Source organism: Schistocerca gregaria, chromosome 2, assembly GCF_023897955.1.
Source record: "Schistocerca gregaria isolate iqSchGreg1 chromosome 2, iqSchGreg1.2, whole genome shotgun sequence".
NCBI classification, from domain to species: Eukaryota; Metazoa; Arthropoda; class Insecta; order Orthoptera; family Acrididae; genus Schistocerca; species Schistocerca gregaria.
The window spans coordinates 1021884073-1021908719 of record NC_064921.1 but is presented as its reverse complement, the minus strand read 5'-3'; the positions used below and the strand labels follow the sequence as shown (position 1 = coordinate 1021908719).

At 46.2% G+C, this 24647-nt stretch overlaps 1 protein-coding gene across 2 annotated transcripts in view; it reads right to left on the bottom strand.

Annotated features, from left to right (window-relative positions):
- The window catches only part of LOC126335524 (meiosis 1 arrest protein-like), a 241279-nt gene that overhangs the window by 143621 nt on the left and 73011 nt on the right, over positions 1–24647 (bottom strand). Inside the window, exon 3 of one of the 2 annotated variants that reach the window (XM_049998882.1) lies at positions 24540–24641. The exons of the other annotated variant lie outside the window; for it this stretch is intronic. Within the exon in view, the coding sequence (XP_049854839.1) occupies positions 24540–24641 (102 nt within the window). The remainder of the gene's footprint in view (positions 1–24539; positions 24642–24647) is intronic. 2 annotated transcript variants of the gene reach the window in all.

Sequence of the window (24647 nt, the reverse complement as noted above, 5' to 3'; positions counted from 1 at the left end):
TGAATAGCAATGGTCCTATGACACTCCCCTGCGGCACACCTGAAATCACTCTTACTTCGGAAGACTTCTCTCCATTGAGAATGACATGCTGCGTTCTGTTATCTAGGAACTCCTCAATCCAATCACACAATTGATCTGATAGTCCGTATGCTCTTATTTTGTTCATTAAACGACTGTGGGGAACTGTGTCAAACTCCTTGCGGAAGTCAAGAAACACGGCATCTACCTGTGAACCCGTGTCTAAGGCCCTCTGAGTCTCGTGGACGAATAGCGCGAGCTGGGTTTCACACGACCGTCTTTTTCGAAACCCATGCTGATTCCTACAGAGTAGATTTCTAGTCTCCAGAAAAGACATTATACTCGAACATAATACGTGTTCCAAAATTCTACAACTGATCGACATTAGAGATATAGGTCTATAGTTCTGCACATCTGTTCGACGTCCCTTCTTGAAAACGGGGATGACCTGTGCCCTTTCCCAATCCTTTGGAACGCTTCGCTCTTCTAGAGACCTACGGTACACCGCTGCAAGAAGGGGGGCAAGTTCCTTCGCGTACTCTGTGTAAAATCGAATTGGTATCCCATCAGGACCAGCGGCCTTTCCTCTTTTGAGCGATTTTAATTGTTTCTCTATCCCTCTGTCGTCTACTTCGATATCTACCATTTTGTCAACTGTGCGACAATCTAGAGAAGGAAGCACAGTGCAGTCTTCCTCTGTGAAACAGCTTTGGAAGAAGACATTTAGTATTTCGGCCTTTAGCCTGTCATCCTCTGTTTCAGTACCATTTTGGTCACAGAGTCTCTGGACATTTTGTTTTGATCCACCTACCGCTTTGACATAGGACCAAAATTTCTTAGGATTTTCTGCCAAGTCAGTACATAGAACTTTACTTTCGAATTCATTGAACGCTTTTCACATACCGTAGCCCTCCTCACACTACATTTCGCTTCGCGTAATTTTTGTTTGTCTGCAAGGCTTTGGCTATGTTTATGTTTGCTGTGAAGTTCCCTTTGCTTCCGCAGCAGTTTTCTGACTTGGTTGTTGTACCACAGTGGCTCTTTCCCATCTCTTACGATCTTGCTTGGCACATACTCATCTAACGCATATTGTACCATGGTTTTGAACTTTGTCCACTGATCCTCAACACTATCTGCACTTGAGACAAAACTTTTGTGTTGAGCCGTCAGGTACTCTGTAATCTGCTTTTTGTCACTTTTGCTAAACAGAAAAATCTTCCTACCTTTTTTAATATTTCTATTTACGGCTGAAATCATTGATGCAGTAACCGCTTTATGATCGCTGATTCCCTGTTCTGCATTAACTGATTCAAATAGTTCGGGTCTGTTTGTCACCAGAAGGTCTGATATGTTATCGCCACGAGTCGGTTTTCTGTTTAACTGCTCAAGGTAGTTTTCAGATAAAGCACTTGAAAACATTCACTGGATTCTTTGCCCCTGCCACCCGATATGAACGTTTGAGTCTCCCAGTCTATATCCGGCAAATTAAAATCTCCACCCAGAAGTATAACATGGTGGGGAAATCTACTCGAAATATTTTCCAAATTATTCTTCAGGTGCTGAGCCACAACAGCTGCTGAGCCCGGGGGCCTATAGAGACATCCAATTACCATGTCTGAGCCTGCTTTAACCGTGACCTTCACCCAAATCATTTTACAATTCCAATCTCCGTCAATTTCCTTCGATACTATTGCACTTCTTATCGCTATAAACACACCTCCCCCTTAACTGTCCAGCCTATCTCTGCGGTATACATTCCAATCAGAGTTTAGGATTTCATTACTGTTTACAACTGGTTTCAGCCAACTTTCTGTTCCTAGTACTATATGGGCATTGTGACTGTTTATTAATGAGAGCAGTTCTGGGACCTTTCTATAGATGCTCCTGCAGTTTACTATTAGCACATTAATATTGTTATTCCTTGTTGCATTTTGTGTCTGAGAGTCTGGCGAGATCTAGGTCCTCATCAAATACCGGAATCTCTACTTCGCACTCAGACACAGACGTTGTAGGTTGCAGTGGGGTGGGTGCCACCGCAAGTTCCTTCGTCTTAGAGGTCTTCTTCTTTGACTTTTCTCACTGCTCCTTGGGTTTCACTGGCTGGGAGGACTTCACTGATTCAGTCTCTGGGACAGAGGAGGATCGAGAAGCCCTACAACGAGCTGCTTGTGGGCACTTATGCCACTATCGAGTGTCATCCTTCCCACTTGAGGAAACCTGGGAAGGGAGGGCCCCAAGGGACCCTTTGAGAGTGAGAGGAGCCAAAGAAGTTACGCTTCTCCAGCTTAGAAGCGGGAACGGGCATCCCCGATGGGTGGGGGGTGTGGGGGTGTTGCTCCTGAGGTAGGTGGCACAGGAGCAACAGGGTGAGTAGTGGCCCCCATGGGCAAGGGGGCATGTGGAGTTGTGCGGCTCAGTGAGCTGACTGGAATTTGCTGAACTAATGCGGCTATCGTGGTTGTCGTGGCGGCAGCATATGAGGAAGTCATTCACACAGGATGGAGTCGTTCACATTTCCTCTTAGCCTCAGAATAGGTCAGTCGGTCTAGGGTCTTATATTCCATGATTTTCTGTTCTCTCTGTAAGATCCTGCAGTCTGGCGAGCAAGGTGATTGATGCTCTCCACAGTTGACACAGATGGGAGGCAGGGCACATGGAGTATTGGGATGTGATGGACATCTACAATCTCAACATGTGAGGCTGGAAGTACAGCAGGAAGACATATGGCCGATCGTCCAGCACTTAAAGCACCGCATCACGGGAGGGATACAGGGCTTGACATCACAGCTATGGACTACTACCTTCTCCGGTAATGTATCACCCTCAAAGGCCAAGATGAAGGCCCCGATAGCAATCTGATTATCCTTTGGGCCCCGATGAACGCGCCGGACGAAATGAACACCTCAACGCTATAAATTGGTGCGCAGCTCATCATCAGACTACAGAAGGAGGTCCCTATGAAAATAATACCCTGGACCATATTTAAACTCTTATGGAGTGTGATGGTAACTGAAAACATCCCCCAATGTGTCACAAGCAAGTAACCTTCTTGACTGGGCAGAATATGCCATTTTTATCAATACTGACACAGAGCGCAGTTTGGACGAACCCTTCAACTCCCCAAATTTGTCCTCTAAATGCTCTACAAAGAATTGAGGCTTTGTTGACATGGAAAACTCCCCATCAGCTCTCGTACAAACTAGGAACCAGGGTGTTCCATCCTGAGCCTTACGCTCCTCCCACGGTGTGGCCACGGAGGGGAATGATAATTCTGAGCATTGAATTGAGCCCGAGAACACTTAGATACTGCTGGCGGCTGGCCACCAGCAGGAGGTGATGTATCACACTTCATTGCGGGTCATCCACCCTGATGCCACCCATTCCGACAAAGAGCCCTCCTCAAGGGCACCACGCAGCCACAGCAAGGGCTACCTGGCACGATGGCCATTGCCAGGAGTCCCGATGCCCCAGGGAGATATGCATCTATTCCTTGGCATACATGGGAGCTAACGGCGCAGGCATCAGCAGAGCAATCCCTGTGTTGTCAGGGGACTACAACCAACAGGGTACAAGGCGGCCCCACCACAACAGACTGGCTACCGTGCTGGATATTATGCACAAGGAAGTCCATGGTTGTCAGTTCCGCAAAAAGCAACACTGTACAGTGCATGGTGGAAATCACACCCAGGAATGTATCCTCGCCCAAGAGATGGAGAACAAGCGGGACGGAAATGTGACAATGAGAAAGCTAGCTAAGGGCCTCAATGCATGATGGACACAAGGCACCATGTAAGGCGCCCTTCCCCAATTGCCTCGCTCTTCGGAAGAATTTGGAAATATGGAGGTCAAACCTGAGAGGGGACTATCACATAGGCCGAAATGTTTGAGACTCCTTTTAGTCACCTCTTGCAACAGGCAGGAATACTGGGGGCCTATTCTAACCCCTGAACCGTAAAGCCAGTAAGGTGTACAAAGAATAAGGTAGTGGGTTTGTAATCTGAAGGTCATTGGAAAAGATAGTGTTCAACAGCGGCAAGGCCATGGGCGTGAGGGAATTTAGATAAGAACACTTTTACTCTCGTCGCCAATGTTGTGGTTGGCAGGAGAGCCAACACCGTGTTACTAAAGGAGGCCGAAATGCACGCGTTTTAGCTCACGCAGGCTGGCGTGAAATCTGGAACATGGCAAGGGAATTAGAATTGAGAAAAACGGACGTAGCTGGTGGAATACTTAACTTTAATCCATTAATGACGAACATCGCTCTTGACGGTACATGATTTACAATATCAATAGAAACTGATCATGGCACCTTGCTAGGTCATAGCAAATAACATAGCTGAAGGCTATTCTAACTATCATCTCGGCAAATGAGAGCGTAATTTGTCTGTGAACCATCGCTAGCAAGGTTGGCTGAACAACTGGGACGAGTGCTAGGAAGTCTCTCTAGACCTGCCGTGTGGTGGCGCTCGGTCTGCAATCACTGATAGTGGCGACACAAGGATCTGACGTATACTACCGGACCGCGGACGATTTAAAGGCTACCACCTAGCAAGTGTGGTGTCTGGCGGTGACACCACAGTTGGTGTATAGGGAGGTGGCATCAACAGTAGTGAGCAGGGATCCAGGAGGTAAGGGGTCAGGATGATGGAGGGCTGGTGAAAGAAGTGATTGGTATCTTTAACAAAGAAGCTAGATTTTGGGCATTGGTTGAAGGTGTTGTTCAATCTGGGCCAAATTCTGTTAGTGGGGGCACAGTAACCAGCCACAATGGGGAGTCTTGAACTGTAGGGTTTGTGGAGCATGTAGAAGGTGTGTGGCCTTCTCCACCAGACATCAATGCACCTTGAGTATCAGCACCGAAACTGACAGCCTGCAGCCATGGGTTGCCCACCTCACAGGCACACCGAAGCACTACACAACCGATAGGCAATATTGATGAATGGCCACAGCAACAACCACAACAACAACACCACAACAAAGACACCAGTGGCCACTACCGGCCCACATAAACATAAGGAAGATGTCGCTGCAGATCCCGGAACTATTTTCACACGTCAAACCACATGATGGAAAATAGTTCAGAGGTACTCATCCGCCGAAGTGCTATAAAGGCTGGCACTCGACCGCACATTGGCAGGTCATCGACCACCAGCAGATTTGGATAGCTGCCGTCCTGGCAGCCCAGCTTGGACTTTCTTGCTGATCTCTGGATTAGGCTTGGTATATTCAAGAAGTCTCTGGTGGAGACTAGTAGGAAATTATTTCAGTTGTTTTCTATCTTATTCTTATATATAGTTGTGATTCGAAGAATGATCACTGTTTTGTGTTGGTGTAATACTTGGAGAATTTGTTTTGGTTAATTGAACAGTCCAATAAATTGTTTTCGGACTTTGATCATTAGGTTTTTTTGGCTTATGCAGACATATCAGTGGCGACGAGTTGGTTTGTAGTTTTCACGTGTTTGATGCTTGTTCTCCTCCATGGCAGAGGCTATTTTGGGAATTGATGAGCCCTCGGCATACGTCCTCACGCTTTTAGCGAGTATGCAGCCGACGAATGAATTTATTATTGAGCAATTGCAGGCTCTGTCCGCTGCAAATGCTCCGTCAGCTTCCCCACTCGTGGGGCTGGAGGCCACGCCTACCGCTTTTCCTAAGTTTGACAAGTCTTTGGAGCCTTGGGGCAATTCTATAGCATGGTCGGAACAAAATTTTTTGGCGCATCACATCGTTGGCGACGTGCAGAGGTGTGTGTTTCTTGTCACCTATGTCAGAAATATATTATCTGTTGCAGCAGTTGCACCCCGACATGGAGCCGCACACGCTCTCGTACGAACAGTTGACTTCAATTTTGTTGGAGTATTTTGATTCTCAGGTTCACGTGGCGGCTGCCTGTCACAAATTTTTTTTGTGTCGGAAGCTCCCCTCCCAATCTTATAGGGAGTGGATTGCCACACTTCAAGGTCTCTCCCGGGACTGACGGTTTTTTTGTGGTAACCCCTCACATAAACAGTCGTATGGTTCGGCACTCATTCGGGACATGCTTATTGTACATGCTCCAAATGACTCCTGCCGGACCGTCCTCCTTAAGTTGAAGGATCCATCGTTGGATACTTGCTTAAATGTTGTCCGTGCTCATGAGCAGTCTACTCGCTAGTCGACCGAGTTATTTCCCCCGGCGCAGGTCTTTGCCGCACCCCCGTCCCGGCGCCAGTGGGCCCCATAGGGGTCTCGCAGGTGCCCTCATCTGGAGGGCCCTCCCCCATTCCCAAATCCATGGGGTGCAGCTGCTCCAGCACCGGATGGCGTCGGTCGCCCCAGTCGCAACAGCGGCAAGGGTTACCGTCATGTCGGCAATGTTTCATTTCGCACCAGCGAGCTGATTGTCGGTTTCCACGTGTGACCTGTTCGGCATGCAGAAAACGGGGCCACAAGGTGGAGGTGTGCCAGTCATTCTCTCCGATGCTCGTGGACCACATGTCCGTCGATGCTCCCGACTCTCTGGAGGACGATTCCGTCCCTCCAATGCAGATTTCCTTTGTACAGTTCGTCTTTCCCCCTTCCACGGCTTCAATCACTCTGACGATACAGAATGACGGCTTCAATCACTCTGACGATACAGATTGATGGCGTCCCCCTCCTGTTTTAGGTGGATACAGGGTCTTCCGCCACCATCGTTTGGTTTCCCCGCCTCTCCGTCCTTTTCATGCGATCCTGTGGAGCTACAGTAATGATGTCATTAACCTCCAAGAGTGGTTCCCTGCTCAGGTCCAGTACTGGTCGCATGATGTTCAGGCTCGGGTATTGGTCCTCTCCGCACCCACGGCCACGAACCTCTTGAGCATGGATCTTTTCCCTTTATTGGGCTTGGAGATCCATGATTCGGAGCCAGTGGTCCAGTCTCTTTCGGCAGGTGACCACATCCAAAAACTGTTGCAGGAATTCTCTGATGTTTTCTCCACCTCGTCTCCGGGGGTTTCATGGTTTGAGGCCCACATCGAACTCCTTCCCTTGGCTGTCCCGAAATTTCATACGGCTCGCTTGGTCCTTTTGCCCTGTGTGACAAGTTACAGCAGGAGCTTCAACACCTGGAAAATGAGGGCATCTTCAGCCCCATTCTCCATAGCCGTTGGGCTACACCCATCATCGTTCTTGAGAAATCCAACGGGTTATTGTGCGTTTGCGGCGATTTTAAGGCCATTGTCAATGCTCAGTCTGTTATCAATTCTTACCCCATCCTGAACGTTGAGGACATTTTGTCGAAATTGGCTGGCAGCAAGGTGTTTGCCAAAATTGACGCGAGGGATGCGTACCTCCAGTTACCTTTGGATGAGCTGTCCAAAGCTGTTTTGGTCATCTCCACTCCTTTTGGGCTTTTCCGCTATAACCGTCTTCCTTTTGGGGTCGCTAGTGCTTCCACCATTTTTCAGTGCTATCTGGAGTCTGTGACAAAGGTTGTTCCGGGTACGGTGAACTACCTGGATGACACCTTAGTCAGTGGTACCTCAGTTCCGGACTTGGCCTGGAACCTCCACCACATCTTCTGCGTCCTCCAGACTGCTGGCTTACATTGCAACAAGAAGAAGTGTCTTTTTTTGTGCCTCAGGTGACGTACCTCGGCCATGTAATCAGTGCCTCTGGCATTCGCCCCACGCCACAATACATCGCGGCCATCCAAAAGCTGCCGCCTCCGCGGGACTTCTCCCAGCTCAAGCACGTCTTGGGCCAGCTTAACTACTAACGCCATTTTATTCCGCACACTGTGGCCTTGTGGAACCTCTCCACCGTCTCCTTTGGAAGAACGTTGTCTGGGACTGGTCTCCAGCTTGTGATAGGGCGTTTTGCCGTCTGTAGGCGGCTCTCCTGATGCCCGCTTGCCTGGTTACGTACGATCCCGCATTGCCTCTCACATTGGCTGCTGACACATCTGACTATGTCATCGGGGCAGTGCTGTATCACATCATCGGCGGGGTGGAGCGCCCGGTAGCTTTCATCTCGAAGACGCTCTATCAGGCTCAGCGGAAATACAGCCAGATCTAGAAGGAAGGGTTGGCGATCATATTTGGCTTCAAGAAGTTCCACGATTTCATATATGGTCGTTGGCTCACCTTGTACACTGACCACAAACTGTTGGTCTTGTTGTTCAGCTCTACGTCTGCCATCCCCACCCAGTCCCGGTCTGCTCGCCGGCTCCTGCGCTGGGCTCTGTTCCTCGCGGGTTATTCCAACGAAACCCGGTTTCGGGCTCCGGCGCAGAATGCCAATGCTGACCATCTATCTTGCCTACCAGTGGGGGGCAACCACATGGCTTGTTTCCATATGGATGCTGCTGAAGCCGACGCCATCGCTGCCTTGCTGCTGGATGCCAAGCTCTAGCTCGTCGCACGGCTGAGGGCCCTACCCTCCGGACTTTGCTGTGCTATGTCCAACAGGGGTGGAGATCGGACAACTGTCACCTGCAATCTCCAGAGGTCCGCGCTCATTGGCATCGCCGCCAGGACCTCACTGCTCGCGATGGTGTCCTCCTCATCTCGGGAGATGCTGATCGTTGGAGGGTGGTCCTGCCTTCCCCTCTCCACCAACATGTCTTAGAACTCCTTTACGTGGGACACTGGCGTGTCGTCTTGACCAAGCACCTGGTGCACCAACATATCTACTAGCAGGGTATGGATGCCGATATCGCGCGTATGGTGGTTTCCTGTCCATCGTGCCAGCAGCAGCAAGCGGCACCACCACGCCACCTCGTCCTGTGGCCGGATGTTCCTTCTCCATGGTCCTGGTTACACCTCGATTTCGAGGGTCCTTTCCTTGGATTTTCCTGGCTTATCCGGGTCGACGCTGGTAGCGGGTTCCGTTATGTCTCTCGCATGACTTCCATGACGTCTGCCCAGACCATCCAAGTGCATTCCCGTATTTTTGCAATTGAGGGTCTTCCGGAGACGCTGGTGACTGACAACGGGCCTCAGTTTACTTCGGCTGAATTCAAGGCTTTTTGCACCACCTTCAGCATCCGCTTAATTCACACTGCTCCTTTCCACCCGGCGTCCAACGGATTGGCCACACTGTTCGTTTGCACCTTCAAGATCCAGATGTCCAACCTGTGCCCTCTCCACTCCCTGGACGATGTCTTTAATATCTTTCTGTCTTCCTACCGTTCCACCGTCCGAGAGGGGTCTTCCCCGGCCGAGAAGCTTCACGGCTGCCCTCATCATTCCGCCTTGTCCCTCCTGTATTACCCTTCACCCCGCCCGGCGCCCCCGCGCTCGCCGCGGTCACATTTTTGTCCACAGGATCCAGTCTGGGCGCTGGTCTTCACCCGCAACCGTTCCCAGTGGGTGATCACCCAGATATCGGCTCTCCTCGGTTGGGTGACGGCGGCTGTCGTCCTCGCTGATGGGTCTGTCTACAGGAAGCACATCAATCAGCTCCGCCCTTGGTGTGGGTCGCAGCCCGATCCGCTGCCTCCGCAGTTGCAGCCGGATCGCGGTGGGGTTGTCCCTCCTTCCCCAGCTGGGCCTCAACCACGGCCGCCACTGCCTCCTACTCTGCCTCCACACCCGCCGCCGTCTCCTCCGTCTCCTGGATTGCCATGGGCAGTCGCTCCTGAGGTGGTCTCTTCACCCATGGACATGGATGCCTCGCACAGGCCAGGGTTCTTCTCTTCTGCTGACCTGGGGCCGGACGTCGACATGAGCTAGCCGCCCACTCTGGCGAGTGGGGGGCGGAGGGGGGGGGGGTGAACGGGGTGGGGGGGGGGGGGGTTTGGTGGGGAGGTCTGCTGTGGCCTTCTCCACAAGACATCACGGCGCCTGGGGGTGAACGGGGTGGGGGGTGGGGGGGTTGGTGGGGAGGTCTGCTGTGGCCTTCTCCACAAGACATCATGGCGCCTAGAGTATCAGCAACCAAATTGACAGCCTGCAGCCGCGGGTTGCCCGCCTCGCACGCACACAGAAGCACTACACAACTCACAGGCAACATTGCTGAATGGCCACAGCTACAACCACAACAACAACACCACAACAAAGACATCAGCGACCACCAGGGGCCACTACCGGCCCACATAAACATAAGAAGAGATCGCTGCAGATCCCGGAACTATTTTCACACATCAAACCACGTGATGGAAAATAGTTCCGAGGTACTCATCTATTGAAGCCCTATAAAGGCTCGTGCTCGGTCGCACATCGGCAGTTCATCGATCCCCAGCAGACTTGGACAGCTGCCACCCCGGCCGCCTCGCTTGGATCTTCTCGCTGATCTTTGGATTAGGCTTGCTATATCAGAGAAGTCTCTGGCGGAGACTAGTAGGCAATTATTTCAGTTGTTTTCTTTCTTATTCTTGTATGTAGTTGTGATTCGAAGACAGATCACTGTTTTGTGTTGGTGTTATACTTGGAGAATTCGTTTTGGTTAATTGAACAGTCCAATAAAATGTTTTCGGACTTTGATGGTTAGTTTTTACTGTTTACGCAGACGTATCAATAAAGGTGAGGAGGGAGATGGGTTCAGGGGAGAGGATCTGGGAAGGGAATAAGGCATTAAGCATGGATTGGTGGTTATGTTGGACTTCTGGGATGGTATCACTATGGCAGAGATTATAGGTTTATAGATGGAGGAGTCAGATAATTGGCAGAGGCCTTCCGCCACACTGGCAGTGGCAGTGGTGGAACCTTCGCCTGCAGGTAGGATGATTAGATAACTAATTGTTGTTAGGTGGTGTATGGCTGTCCTTTCTTCTGCTGAAAGGCTGGTGTTCTTAGGAAAGGACCTGGGGAAGAATGGTGTGGTTCATGGGAGGTAGGGAATTCCTGAAGGTGACCAGAGAATGGTTAGGTGGGAGGAGGGAGGATCATGGTTGGATGGGGTATGCATCAGGAGACGAAAGGTTGACTGGTTGGATTTAGTTGGCTTTGGCTGGAGGGATTGGTGACAAAGCAGTATACCCATTGCAGGGATCAGGAGAAGCAGAGTAGGTCTTTGACAAGGCCAGCACGGTTAAATTTTGATGTAGGGCTAAGTGTGAGGATTTTGGTGAAAAGGTTAACAACAGTGTACTGGGAATATTTTGGCTCTGGATTTAGCGGAGTGTTGATAGGGAGTTTTGGGGGATGTGGCAAGTCCAAAAAGGCTGGCAGGCAGTGTCTGGGTGCTATAAGAGGTTGACAAGGAGGAACACTGTGGGCAGGATGGGGTTAGATAGTGGTGACCCAAGGAGCAACAGGATATCAACAGGTTGGACTGCATGTGGAGGTAGTGTCTGAAATGCTCCTCCAGGTGCTGGAGGGCAAGGGATTCAGTCCACACTTCCATTTTCATTAAACCCACTAACCATCAACAGCACCTGCATTTCAACAGCTGTTATTCCTTCCAAACCAAAAACTCCATCCCATACCACCTGGAGACAGCATATCTGCAGTGCCAAGAAACCCCTGCCCCATATGCTGAAGATTTCTCCAAGGCCTTCACAGACAGGCACTATCAGCTAGACATAGTTCACAGACAGATCTCCCATGCCATTTTCCCACACATAACCATTCCTCCCACCACTCCGAGAACCAGCTACAAAGGAGTACCCCCTTCATCACCCAGTACCACTATGGACAAGAAAACCTGAACCACATCCTTCGTCAGGGTTTTGATAATCTGTCATCATGCCCCAAAATGATGCACACACAACACAAGATCCTTCCCACCCTTCCTAAAATGGTGTTCTGTTGTCCACCCAACTTGCACAAAATCCTAGTCCAACCCTATGCCACTCCAAATCCTAACCCCTTTCTGCAGGAATCGTATACCTGTGACAGACCCAGGTGCAAGATCTGCCAAATTCAACATCCAGTACTTCCTATTCCAGTCCTGTCACAGGCTTATCCCAGCCCTTAAGAGGCTGGGCCACCTGTGAAGGCAATCTTGTCATATACCAGCTCTTCTGCAATCATTGCACAGCTTTTTATATTGGTATGATTATCAACCAGCTGTTCACCAGGATGAATGGCCACCACCAAACTGTGGCTAAGAGCAAAATACACTGCTGTGTGGCGTGATGTGCAGCTGACTGGAGAGCAATCAAGAATCGGGTGCCGCAAGGTTCGGTCTTGGGTCCTCTGCTGTTCGTAATATATATTAATGACTTGCCATTCTATATTCACGAAGATGCAAAGCTGGTACTTTTTGCTCATGATAAAAGTATAGCTATCACACCCAACAGAAAATAATTAACTGGTCAAATTGTAAACAATGTTTTTCAGAAAATCAGTAAGTGGTTCTCATTAAACTTTGACAAAACACAGTACATACAGTTCCGTACAGTAAATGGAATGAAACCATTAATAAATATTGACTTCGATCAGAAATCGGTAGCTAAGGTAGAATATTCAAAATTTCTAGGTGTATGCACTGATGAGGGGTTGAACTGGAAAAAACACACTGAAGATCTGCTGAAACATTTGAGTTCAGCAACTTATGCTATTAGGTCATTGCAAATTTTGGCGATATTCATCTCAGTAAATTAGCTTACCACACCTACTTTCATTCTATGCTTTCGTATGGCATCATATTCTGGGGTAACTCATCACTGAGTAAAAGAGTGTTCATTGTACAAAAGCATGTGATCAGAATAATTGCTGGGGCTCATCCAAGATCATCCTGCAGACACTTATTTAAAGAGCTAGGGATCTTCACTGTAGCCTCACAATATATATATTCACTTATGAAATTTGTTATTCACAATCCGAACGAATTCAAAAGTAATAGCAGTGTACATGGCTACAACACTTGGAGAAAGGATGATCTTCACTACTCAAGGTTAAGTCTAACTTTGGCTCAGAAGGGGGTAAATTATGCTGTCACAAAAGTCTTTGGTCACTTACCTAATAGCATCAAAAGCCTGACACATAACCATATGGCATTTAAAAAGGAATTAAAAGAACTTCTTAATGGCAACTCCATTTTGGATATAGTAAAACACACACACACACACACACACACACACACACACACACACACACACAAAATGTAATATCTTGTATCGACACCTTTTGTTAACCTGACATGTTCCACATCATTACGAAGTTGTCGTATTCATGATCTATGGAATAAGTACTTATCTAATCTAGCTGAACGTAACATGCTTGATTTCAATGGCTATTTTGCAACTCAGGCCATTTGGATCCTGGCAGTCTTCATGGCTCCATCTAGTCCCTACATTCTCTGCCACACAATATTCTTCTGTTCCCTCACCCATATGTCGCTATCCTCTCCAGATTGTTGCTTTCATTCAGTGTGACAGTTCTATTCCCGTCCAAGCTGCTAGAGATGGAAATCCTGTGTGTGAGATGTTGTAGTGAAACATATCACAGTGATGAAATATGTCTGCTTGTGTCTGTGTATGTATGTATGGATGTGTGTGTGTGTGTGTGTGTGTGTGTGTGTGTGTGTGTGTGTGTGTGTGTGTGCGCGCACGAGTATATACCTATCCTTTTTTCCCCCTAAGGTAAGTCTTTACGCTCCCGGGATTGGAATGACTTCTTACACTCTCCCTTAAAACCCACATCCTTTCATCTTTCCTTTTCCTTCCCTCTTTCCTGACGAAGCAGCTGCCGGTTGCGAAAGCTCGAAATTCTGTGTGTGTGTTTGTGTGTTTTATTAATTGTGCCTATCTACCAGCGCTTTCCCACTTGGTAAGTCTTGGAATCTTTGTTTTTAATATATTTTTCCCATGTGGAAGTTTTTCTATTTTATTTACATTATGATGAAATGATGTGTTGCAGAAGCATTTTTCAAACCGACAAATGATGATCACCACTATAAAAAACTTGTTTTCCTAATGTATCAGGTAATCTAATGTTTGGGTTTATGTTTTATTATCTGCATGTATCATGAGATGAATCGAGACAGCATATCTGCATGTCGGGACAATGATAAAAATTTTATCATGTTCACAGTACCTACAGGTCAGGTGGTTTATTCCATGTCATTGTTTCTTGCCTTGGAGATACAGCATGTACCATGGAAGAAGGACAGCTGTGACAATGCCTATGACATCACAGGGACAAGCGAAAACTTGTTATGTAGATATATCCAATTGACATATGTTACTGAATACAGAATATTTTTGTAATTTGTTCTTATCAATGTTTTTGTAATGTTCCGCATCATGCAACAGCTCTGTAATACACAATTATTGTAAATAAGAGTACAATATATGAGACACTGCTAATGAAAAGCCTCACATTTATTTTGGTGCGTGTTCAGGCCACTGTGGCTAGTGTTGCCTATGTGAATAACATCCTGTGACCCGTAGCCATACCCTTTCTACACAACACCCCTGACATCATTTTTCAGCAAGAAAATGCATGAGCACATGTTGCTGCACAAGCATGTGCCTTTTTGTTGTCACAGGATGTCAGCCTTTTTCCCTGGCACGCCAGCTCACCAGACTTGTTGGCAATTGAAAATAAGTGGGACATGGTGAAACAACAGGTCCACCACTGTGACCCAATACCAACCACCACAGATGAATAAAGTGCTGTTGCATGTATCACAGGACACCATTCACACCTTATATATGTCAATTCTATGACACATGGACAGATGAATGCAGCGTGGATAGTTATACTACAAGACACCATTCATGCCTGATACACGACGATGCTATCATGCATGGAACAAGTTATCAGGGCTCATGGTGGACCCTATGTCTACTAGGCAGTGGGACACATGCTGACTGAAATGCTAATAATTTCTGCAGAACATACTAATGTATATGTCCCACAAATATGAATGTCCTATATCTAGTCGTTCAAAGTGTTCTGTTTTTTATGAACATGAGTGTATCAAAAGCAATCATGATAACCACAGACTGTCCAGTCTGCATGTGATGCCATTTTGCAACATTTATTTGAATTCCACCTGTGCTTCAGAAAAATAAACTAAAACTAAACTCCTCCCAAACAGGCCATGAGGTATTCTCTGTGGCTGTTGAGAGACTAGTTGCCCAGGTGTTATCTTAATATGCTGCACTGTGGTACGCAGCACTTCACCTACAAACTGGCCACTAATTTCCTGTCAAGTTGCTACTATAATCGAGCTACTGGGCCACGCCAAGATATTGGTAGCACCTGTGCCTACAGTACCTGTGATCAGCTCACTGTTCATTATAAGCTGTACCATACTGATATTTATCTCCAGCCTTTGACGATGAATAAAACCTGCTGTCAACATTGGCTCAGCTCTATTAGCACAAACTTCCATTTGAATTTTTTACTGAAATCCAGGTCAACTATCAGCACCACATGATCAGTGTCTGTTGTCTTAGGGTGGAGGGGCGTGACTATCATTGTGTTCTCACTTTGCCTAAATGGTAGCATACCTATGTCTGAACCCAAGTCAATGCCAGATAGCACCTGTCTGCTTTCTTTGCTTCTCTTGTGCAATTTGTCCATCTGCTTGATTCTGCTGGAAGGATGGATACCCATCTTCTTCATTTTGCTTGGTGCAAGTCCAGTTACCAACTGTCAGTGCTGATGGCTGCGTCTGCTGTGTGTCTATTTGGCATTTTAGACTTTGAAGCTGTTCATTAATGTCCATCTGTCACTGACTCTGTATAGCAGCAGCCTTCTCGAAGCTGGCATCATCAGCTACTTGCGCCACCATCGAGGCATTCGCGTGCCCTACCACTGTGTAAAATTTGTCTACTACTGCAAGTACAGAGTTAACTGCACTTCTCTCACACACAGCACAACTGTCTTCACTAGTAACAGTGGTTGTATCAACCACACATGGCATAATGTTGAATTAGATATTACTTCTTCTTCAACAATCCTTCTTAGGTGCCACCAAAACCACAACTGCATTCAGTCACTGACACACTCACTCTGTAATATCCGCTGCATATGTTACTCCAGTGATTTGCCATCTGCCTGACTATAGTCTTCCTCAAGTGGAGCTACTGCTGCTCTGATGAAGGCTTCAATATAACATCCAAAACAATGGTGACTGCTCAAGCATCCAAACTGTTAACTGCCACTGCACATTTTGTGTAATCACTAATAATGGTGTTTTGTGTAAATATTCTTCTTTTTGTGGTACGAACTCCAGAATCTGTTAAGTTTGTGGAGCAGAAACTGTGTTGGCGTCAGTGGGCAAACTGCTTGCCCATGGGAGGTTAACTTAATGACCTTTCATGTCCTGATTTAAACTTGAAGGAAGTCAATTTGCTTTTGTACACCCTTTGCCAATTGAAAAAGATGTGTCTCCATCTGTACATGTTTGACTTCATGCCTTAATGTCACCATTGGACGTTGTACATTTTCTGGGGTCACTGCACTTTCTCACATTTCAGGGGTTACCTATTTATAAGATTTATCCATAATTAACTGCCGTCTGCTTCACATCTGCTGTACAGCGAGCTACGTAAATTTAAGCATTAACTGTGTTTTTCTTACTTGTCTCTTCTTTTTCCGGGTGTTTTTGCTGTTAGGGAGTTTTAATTTTCGAGTATTAGTAATAGTGCTTCATAAATTTCGTGTTTGTTTTTAATACAGTCAGAGAGAGGCCCTTTAGTCAGCTGTGGTGCCAATAGTGCTAGTGTCGTAGTAACTGCCGTCTGCTTCACATCTGCTGTGCAGCAAGCCACGTTAATTTAAGTATTAACTGTGTTTTTCTTACTTGTCCCTTCTTTTTCTGTGTTTTTTGCTTTTAGGAAGCGTTAATTTTCAAGTACTAGTAATAGTGTTCCATAGATTTCGTGTTTGTTTTGAATACAGTCCAGAGACAGGTAGTGATTATTTTCATTGTTTCCAACAAGAAGTGTCTAGTAACCACAGTTATCAGCTATCAGCTATCAGCCGCCTTTAGCGAATTAGCAGTCTAGTTAAACGATGATTACTCAACTCTCTACAGTAAATTGTTGAATTCTTAGGATGGATAGGATGTGTGACTGCTGTTTACGGACGCAGGAGGAGCTAGCCACTGTTCGCAAACAGCTGAATGTGTTGATGGCCATGGTCAGCCGTCTTCAGGCTGCTGTCCTGGAGTGTAGCGGCACTGGGGAGTCTGGTGCAACGCATGATACACCCCAGGTGTTACATGCTTTACCCACAGTCCCTGCTGTCAAGACATCTTCGCAGGTACTGGGCACGGTTGGGCCACCCTCTCCCCAAGGGGAGCGGCGGATTCTGCGGCGTTCGCGTCGCATGAGGCAGAGGGTCAGTGTGGAGGCTGGCCGTGTGGCATCACCCGCTCTGCCTTCAGCAAGGTCTGAGCAGGCACACATGGGAAGGGGTTTATTAGTGACTGGGAGCACCAATGTTAGGTGGGTGATGGAGCCCCTCAGGGAAATAGTGGAAAAGTCGGGGAAGAAGGCCAGTGTTCACTCTGTCTTCTTCCCGGGGGGTCTCATCCAACATGTGAAGGAGGCCCTGGCAGTGGCGATAGGGAGCACTGGGTGCACCCGACCGCAAATTTGTTGCTCATGTTGGCACCAATGACTCCTTCCGTCTGAGTTGGTGAAGGTGGAAAGCCTTGCTCGCGGGGTGGAATCTGAACAAACTATTTGTAGCATCGCTCCCAGAACCGATCGTGGTTGTCTGGTTTGGAGACGGGTGGAAGGCTTAAACCAGAGGCTAAGACAATTCCGTGGAGATCTGGGGTCCAAATTTCTTGACCTCCGCTATCAGGTGGACAAATGTAGGGTCCCCCTGAATAGGTCAGGTGTGCACTATATGCAGGAAGCGGCTAACAGGGTAGTGGAGTACGTGTTGAGTGCACATGTGGGTGTTTTAGGTTAGAGAATTCCCTCCCTAGGCCCGACAAGACGTCTCCTGAGACGCGACAAGGTAGTAGTGGGCAAAAGGCAACAGGGAATGACAATATTAATGTGGTAATAGTAAACTGCAGGAGCGTCTATAGAAAGGACCCAGAACTGCTCTCATTAATAAACGGTCACAATGCCCACACAGCACTAGGGACAGAAAGTTGGCAGAAGCCATATGTAAACAGTAATGAAATTCTTAACTCAGAATGAAGAGACGGGCTGGACAGTGAAGGGGGAGGCGTGTTTATAGCGATAAGAAGTGCAATAGTATCTAAGGAAATTGACGGAGATCCGAAATGTGAAATAATTTGGTGAAGGTCATGGTTAAAGCATGCTCAAACATGGTAACTGGATGTCTCTACAGGCCCTCTGGCTCAGCAGCTGTTGTGAAATAGCAACTGAAGGAAAATTTGGAAAATATTTTGAGTACATTTCCCGACCATTTTATAGTTCCGGGTGAAGATTTTAATTTGCCAGATATATCCTGGGAGACTAAAACGTCTATAACAGGTGGCAGGGACAAAGAACCCAGAGAAATTTTTTTAAGTGCATTCTCTGAAAACTACCTTGAGCAGTTAAACAGAGAACCGACTCATGGCGATAACATATTACACCTTCTGGTGACAAATAGACCTGAACTATTTGAAACAGTTGACACATGACAGGGAATCAGCGATCATAAAGCGGTTACTGCATCGATGATTTCATCCGTAATTAGAAGTATTAAAAAAGGTAGGAAGATTTTTCTGTTTAGCAAAAGTGACAAACAGCAGATTTCAGAGTACTTGATGGCTCAACACAAAAGCTTTGTCTCAAGTACAGATAGTGTTCAGGATCAGTGGACAAAGTTCAAAACCATCATACAATATGCATTAGATGAGTATGTGCCAAGCAAGATCATAAGAGATGGAAAAGAGCCACTGTGGTACAACAACCAAGTCAGAAAACTGCTGCGGAAGCAAAGGGAACTTCACAGCAAACATAAACATAGCCAAAGCCTTGCAGACAAACAAAAATTACACAAAGCGAAATGTAGTGTGAGGAGGGCTACGGTATGTGAAAAGCGTTCAATGAATTCGAAAGTAAAGTTCTATGTACTGACTTGGCAGAAAATCCTAAGAAATTTTGGTCTTATGTCAAAGTAGTAGGTGGATCAAAACAAAATGTCCAGAGACTCTGTGACCAAAATGGTACTGAAACAAAGGATGACAGGCTAAAGGCCGAAATACTAAATGTCTTTTTTCCAAAGCTGTTTCACAGAGGAAGACTGCACTGTAGTTCCATCTCTACATTGTTGCACAGATGACAAAATGGTAGATATCAAAATAGATGACAGACAGATAGAAAAACAATTAAAATCGCTCAAAAGAGAAAGGCCACTGGATCTGATGGGATACCAATTCGATTTTACACAGAGTACATGAAGGAACTTGCCCCCTTCTTGCGGAGGTTTACCATAGGTCTCTACAAGAGCGTAGCATTCCAAAGGATTGGAAAACGGCACAGGTCATCCCAGTTTTAAAGAAGGGATGTCGAACAGATGAGCAGAACTATAGACCTATATCTCTAACGTCGATCAGTTGTAGAATTTTGAAGCACGTATTATGTTTGAATATAATGACTTTTCTGGAGACTAGAAATCTACTCTGTAGGAATCAGCATGGGTTTCAAAAAGGATCATTGTGTGAAACCCAGCTCGCGCTATTCGTCCACGAGACCCAGAGGGCCATAGACATGGGTTACCAGGTAGATGCCGTGTTTCTTGACTTGCGCAAGGCGTTCGATACAGTTCCCCACAGTCGTTTAACGAACGAAGTAAGAGCATATGAACTACCATACCAATTGTGTGACTGGATAACAGAAAGCAGCATGTCATTCTCAATGGAAAGAAGTCTTCCGAAGTAAGAGTGATTTCAGGTTGCCGCAGGGGAGTGTCGTAGGACCATTGCTATTCACAATATACTTAAATGACCTTGTGGATAACATCGGAAGTTCACTGAGGATTTTTGCGGATGATGCTGTAGTATATCAAGAGGGTGAAAAAATGGAAAATTGTACTGAAATGCAGGAGGATCTGCAACCAATTTACACATGGTGCAGGGAATGGCAATTGATTCTCAATGCAGACAAGTGTAATGTGCTGCGAATACATAGAAAGAAAGATGCTTTATCATTTAGCTACAATATAGAAGGTCAGCAACTGAAAGCAGTTAATTCCATAAATTATCTGGGAGTAGGCATTAGTTGTGATTTAAAATGGAATGATCATATAAAGTTGATCATCGGTAAAGCAGATGCCAGACTGAGATTCTACATCTACATCTACATTTATACTCTGCAAGCCACCCAACGGTGTGTGGCGGAGGGCACTTTACGTGCCACTGTCATTACCTCTCTTTCCTGTTCCAGTCTCGTATGGTTCGCGGGAAGAACGACTGTCTGAAAGCCTCCGTGCGCACTCTAATCTCTAATCTCCTCGGGAGGTATAAGAAGGGGATGCAATATATTCGATACCTCATCCAGAAACACACCCTCTCGAAACCTGGCGAGCAAACTACACCGCAATGCAGAGCGTCTCTTTTGCAGAGTTTGCCACTTGAGTTTGTTAAACATCTCCGTAACGCTATCACGGTTACCAAATAACCCTGTGACGAAACGTGCCGTTCTTCTTTGGATCTTCTCTATCTCCTCCGTCAACCCGATCTGGTACGGATCTCACACTGATGAGCAATACTCAAGTATAGGTCGAACGAGTGTTTTGTAAGCCACCTCCTTTGTTGATGGACTACATTTTCTAAGGACTCTCCCAATGAATCTCAACCTGGTACCCGCCTTACCAACAATTAATTTTATATGATCATTCCACTTCTAATCGTTCCGCACGCATACTCCCAGATATTTTACAGAAGTAACTGCTACCAGTGTTTGTTCCGCTATCATATAATCATACAATAAAGGGTCCTTCTTTCTATGTATTCGCAATACATTACATTTGTCTATGTTATGGGTCAGTTGCCACTCCCTGCACCAAATGCCTATCCGCTGCAGATCTTTCTGCATTTCGCTACAATTTTCTAATGCTGCAACTTCTCTGTATACTACAGCATCATCCGCGAAAAGCCGCATGGAACTTCCGACACTATCTACTAGGTCATTTATATATATTGTGAAAAGCAATGGTCGCATAACACTCCCCTGTGGCACACCAGAGGTTACTTTAATGTCTGTAGACGTCTCTCCATTGATAACAACATTCTGTGTTCTGTTTGCTAAAAACTCTTCAATCCAGCCACACAGCTGGTCTGATATTCCGTAGGCTCTTACTTTGTTTATCAGGCGACAGTGCGGAACTGTATCGAATGTATCTAATATTTTCTGGGTCTCATGCACAAATAAAGCGAGTTGGGTGTCACACGATCGCTGTTTCCGGAATCCATGTTTATTCCTACAGAGTAGATTCTGGGTTTCCAAAAACGATATGATACTCGAGCAAAAAACATGATTCATTGGAAGAATCCTAAGCAAATGCAATCCGAAAACAAAGGAAGTAGGTTACACTACGCTTGTTCGCCCACTGCTTGAATACTGCTCAGCAGTGTGGGATCCGTACCAGATCGGGTTGATAGAAGAGATAGAGAAGATCCGACGGAGAGCAGCGCGCTTCGTTACAGGATCATTCAGTAATCGCGAAAGCGTTACGGAGATGACAGATAAACTCCAGTGTAAGACTCTGCAAGAGAGATGCTCAGTAGCTAGGTACGGGCTTTTGTTGACGTTTCGAGAAGATACCTTCACAGAAGAGTCAAGCAGTATACTGCCCCCTCCTACGTGTATCTTGCAAAGAGACCATGAGGATAAAATCAGAGAGATTAGAGCCTACACAGAGGCATACCGACCATCTTTCTTTCCACAAACAATACGAGACTGGAACAGAAGGGAGAACTGATAGAGGTACTCAAAGTACCCTCCGCCACACACTGTCAGGTGGCTTGTGGAGTATGGGTATGGATGTAGATGTAGATGTAACATGCTAATAATTCAATGACTCAACAGGACTTGACTGAAATGGTTTTCTACTCTCACAGTCAGGAAAATACAACTTGACAACAGCTAGTAAAAGCAGAATTGTCTAACTCAAAGCATAAAGAAAACAGTATCTAGATATAACAAGTCCAATGAACAAATATATGCATATTTAAACTCTATCAAAAGTCTATGTTTCCCACACAGTCTAAAACCCAGAAGAATTTTAGGAAAATAATTCAACTTCCATTCATACAGCAATTTGTGGAAAGGTTGCACTGCCATCATGTTGACTGATGCTCTTCAGTCATCATTAGTCCCATTCTTGCAGGCTCTTTTTCCAGCTGCAGTGATGTCAGAGATTTGATGTTTTGCCAGATTCCTGATATTCAAGGTACACTCCTGAAATTGTTGTACAGGAAAATCACCGCTTCATTGCTACCTCAGATATGCTGTGTCCAATCGCTCGTGCGCTGACTATAGCACCATGTTTAAACTCACTTAAAACTTGATAACCTGCCATTGTACCAGCAGTAACCAATCTAACAACTGTATCAGACACTTGTTGTCTTATATAGCCATTGCCAACTGCAGCGCTGTATTCTGTCTATTTACAATCTGTTTCCAGAACTGCAGGTCATGGGAGACTTACCGTACATTATGAGAAGACTTCCTTCTCATCCCTTATGGTAAGTCTCCCCTGACCTGCAGTTCTGGGTGACTTTCCCGAAACGTACTCCTTTTCCTAGATCTTTCCAGTCCTTGTCCTTCAACCTTCTACCTTCCCCTTCAATCCTTCTGCCTGAAGAAGGAGCCACTGGCTCCAATAGCTTGACAATTACAACAGGCTTCCACATGTGTGTTCTGCTGCCACTCAGGGAACAGATTTTTTTATCAATCCAATTAAATAATTTTGAAAGTAACGCATGAGATTTATAGTTTAGTATAATCTTGGGAGTGTGTCTCTTATTTCGTAAATCAAATGATGGAAGTAATTGCGTGGGTAACCAGTTGTGAGTAAGATCCAAGCGGTCGGGACTTCCCCGTGGACATGGGGACGTAGCATTGCTGCCTAGTTTTAAGTGAAACTTGTAGGAATTTGTGATAAAACTGCCATGGAGCATTGCTGTAGCTAATGCTGGCTGGTACCACACTGTCGCCATATGTGGTTATAGCAACATGTATGCAAAATGACTGCAAGATGGTCTCAGCATGCTCTGTGAAACCACCACTATGCAGCAGCAAAAGCAGGAACTGGCAGAATGGTGTCATCACACCAGGGCAAGAACCATAATATGCGCTACGTGATCAGGTACTGGATAATAGTGCAACAAAAGGTCCCCAGAGCAGTATAAATAACTGCTAATTTTTGGACAGATGCATTCAGAGCCCAGTGGCACTAGAGCAATGCCAGGGCTATGCTAAATGACTAGCTGCAGCGATGGGTTAAAAACTTATTCAGGGCAGCTACCTCTCATACTAAGACCACCCTGTGGCACCTGCTGTCTGCACCTGCCACCTCCCAACTCCTGACAGGGGCAGCGGATTATGTCCCATGCAATGCAATCTTCCATTACCACCTCAGACGATGTGAGCTGTGCCCGAGTTGCCCGGATGTGGGTGTTCACTGCAGAGGGCAGACATGACAAGAAGTAGTAAAGCACTGCTGATGTCAGGGTCTTGGCCAACTGATAGACTGCTGGCCACTGTTCAGGCTGTTGTCCACGCCACAGGGTGCCCATGTGAGTCCTATAACAATGGAGCAGAAGCCAGATGTCTGCTGACCGTTGCCAGCCTCCATGCCAGATTGGGGCATGTCTGCCTCACATCGTCAATGACAAATGTGTACTCGAAGATTAATAAAATGTTTTTCTCAACGATGAGACTGCCACTGGGCCCCACCAACCCGCCATTCCATCTACTCCTCCCCGAGCCCTACACAGATGACATCCGTTCACTTAACAACTTTCTGTATAGGAAAGACGACAACCAAACTACCAGAATGCAGGAATGTATGCAAGAGAACTGTGAACAGCCAGTAACTAGTTTCTTAGAATGGTCTCTACAGTATAACTTAAGAGGACCCAGCATAGGTTTCCATGTATTGTAAAGATAAGAATTTGTACACATTCCTGAATTGCATCCCAAGTGGTCCAACCCATACTCCAGCCTCCTTTCTTACATGGTATTTGTTGGAACTTTATCTTATTACAGTCTTAGATAGTCAACAGCCCTTCATCTCTCCCCCTTTGTCTTTCCCATTTCCTCCTTTCTCTTTATTCTTTCCAGTTTTCATTTTCTGTTCTGGTTCTAATCAATCTTCAGTTCTCACTCCATTCCTTCCATCCTCTATGAACTGATGCTGTCACAGCTCTTAAAATTGTACTTTTTACTCTATGAATCATTTTCGTTCATCTTCTTTTTTCTTCTTTCCCTCTTTATCAACATATGGGTCCTTCTTAAGTTGACATCTGACTGACCTCCTTCCCTCTCTCCCTTTTCAACATCCCACAACTAATTTCTCATTCCTTACTGAAGAAGTTACCAATTGTTCTGAAATCTGAGAGGGCTGTGTGAGTTCATCTCCTCAATATAAGCACTGGCCAGCATTTCTGTCTCTCTGATTTTGTAACTATATTTTGGCGCTGAATTTTCATTTATAGACTCTGTTATTTGAGACTTACCATACCATTATGCCTTGTTTTAAATTCTTCAATGACAGATAAGATACCCAAGTTTAAACAGTCTTGAAATTCTTGTTCCGACAATTTCTCATTCACTGCAGCCTGATA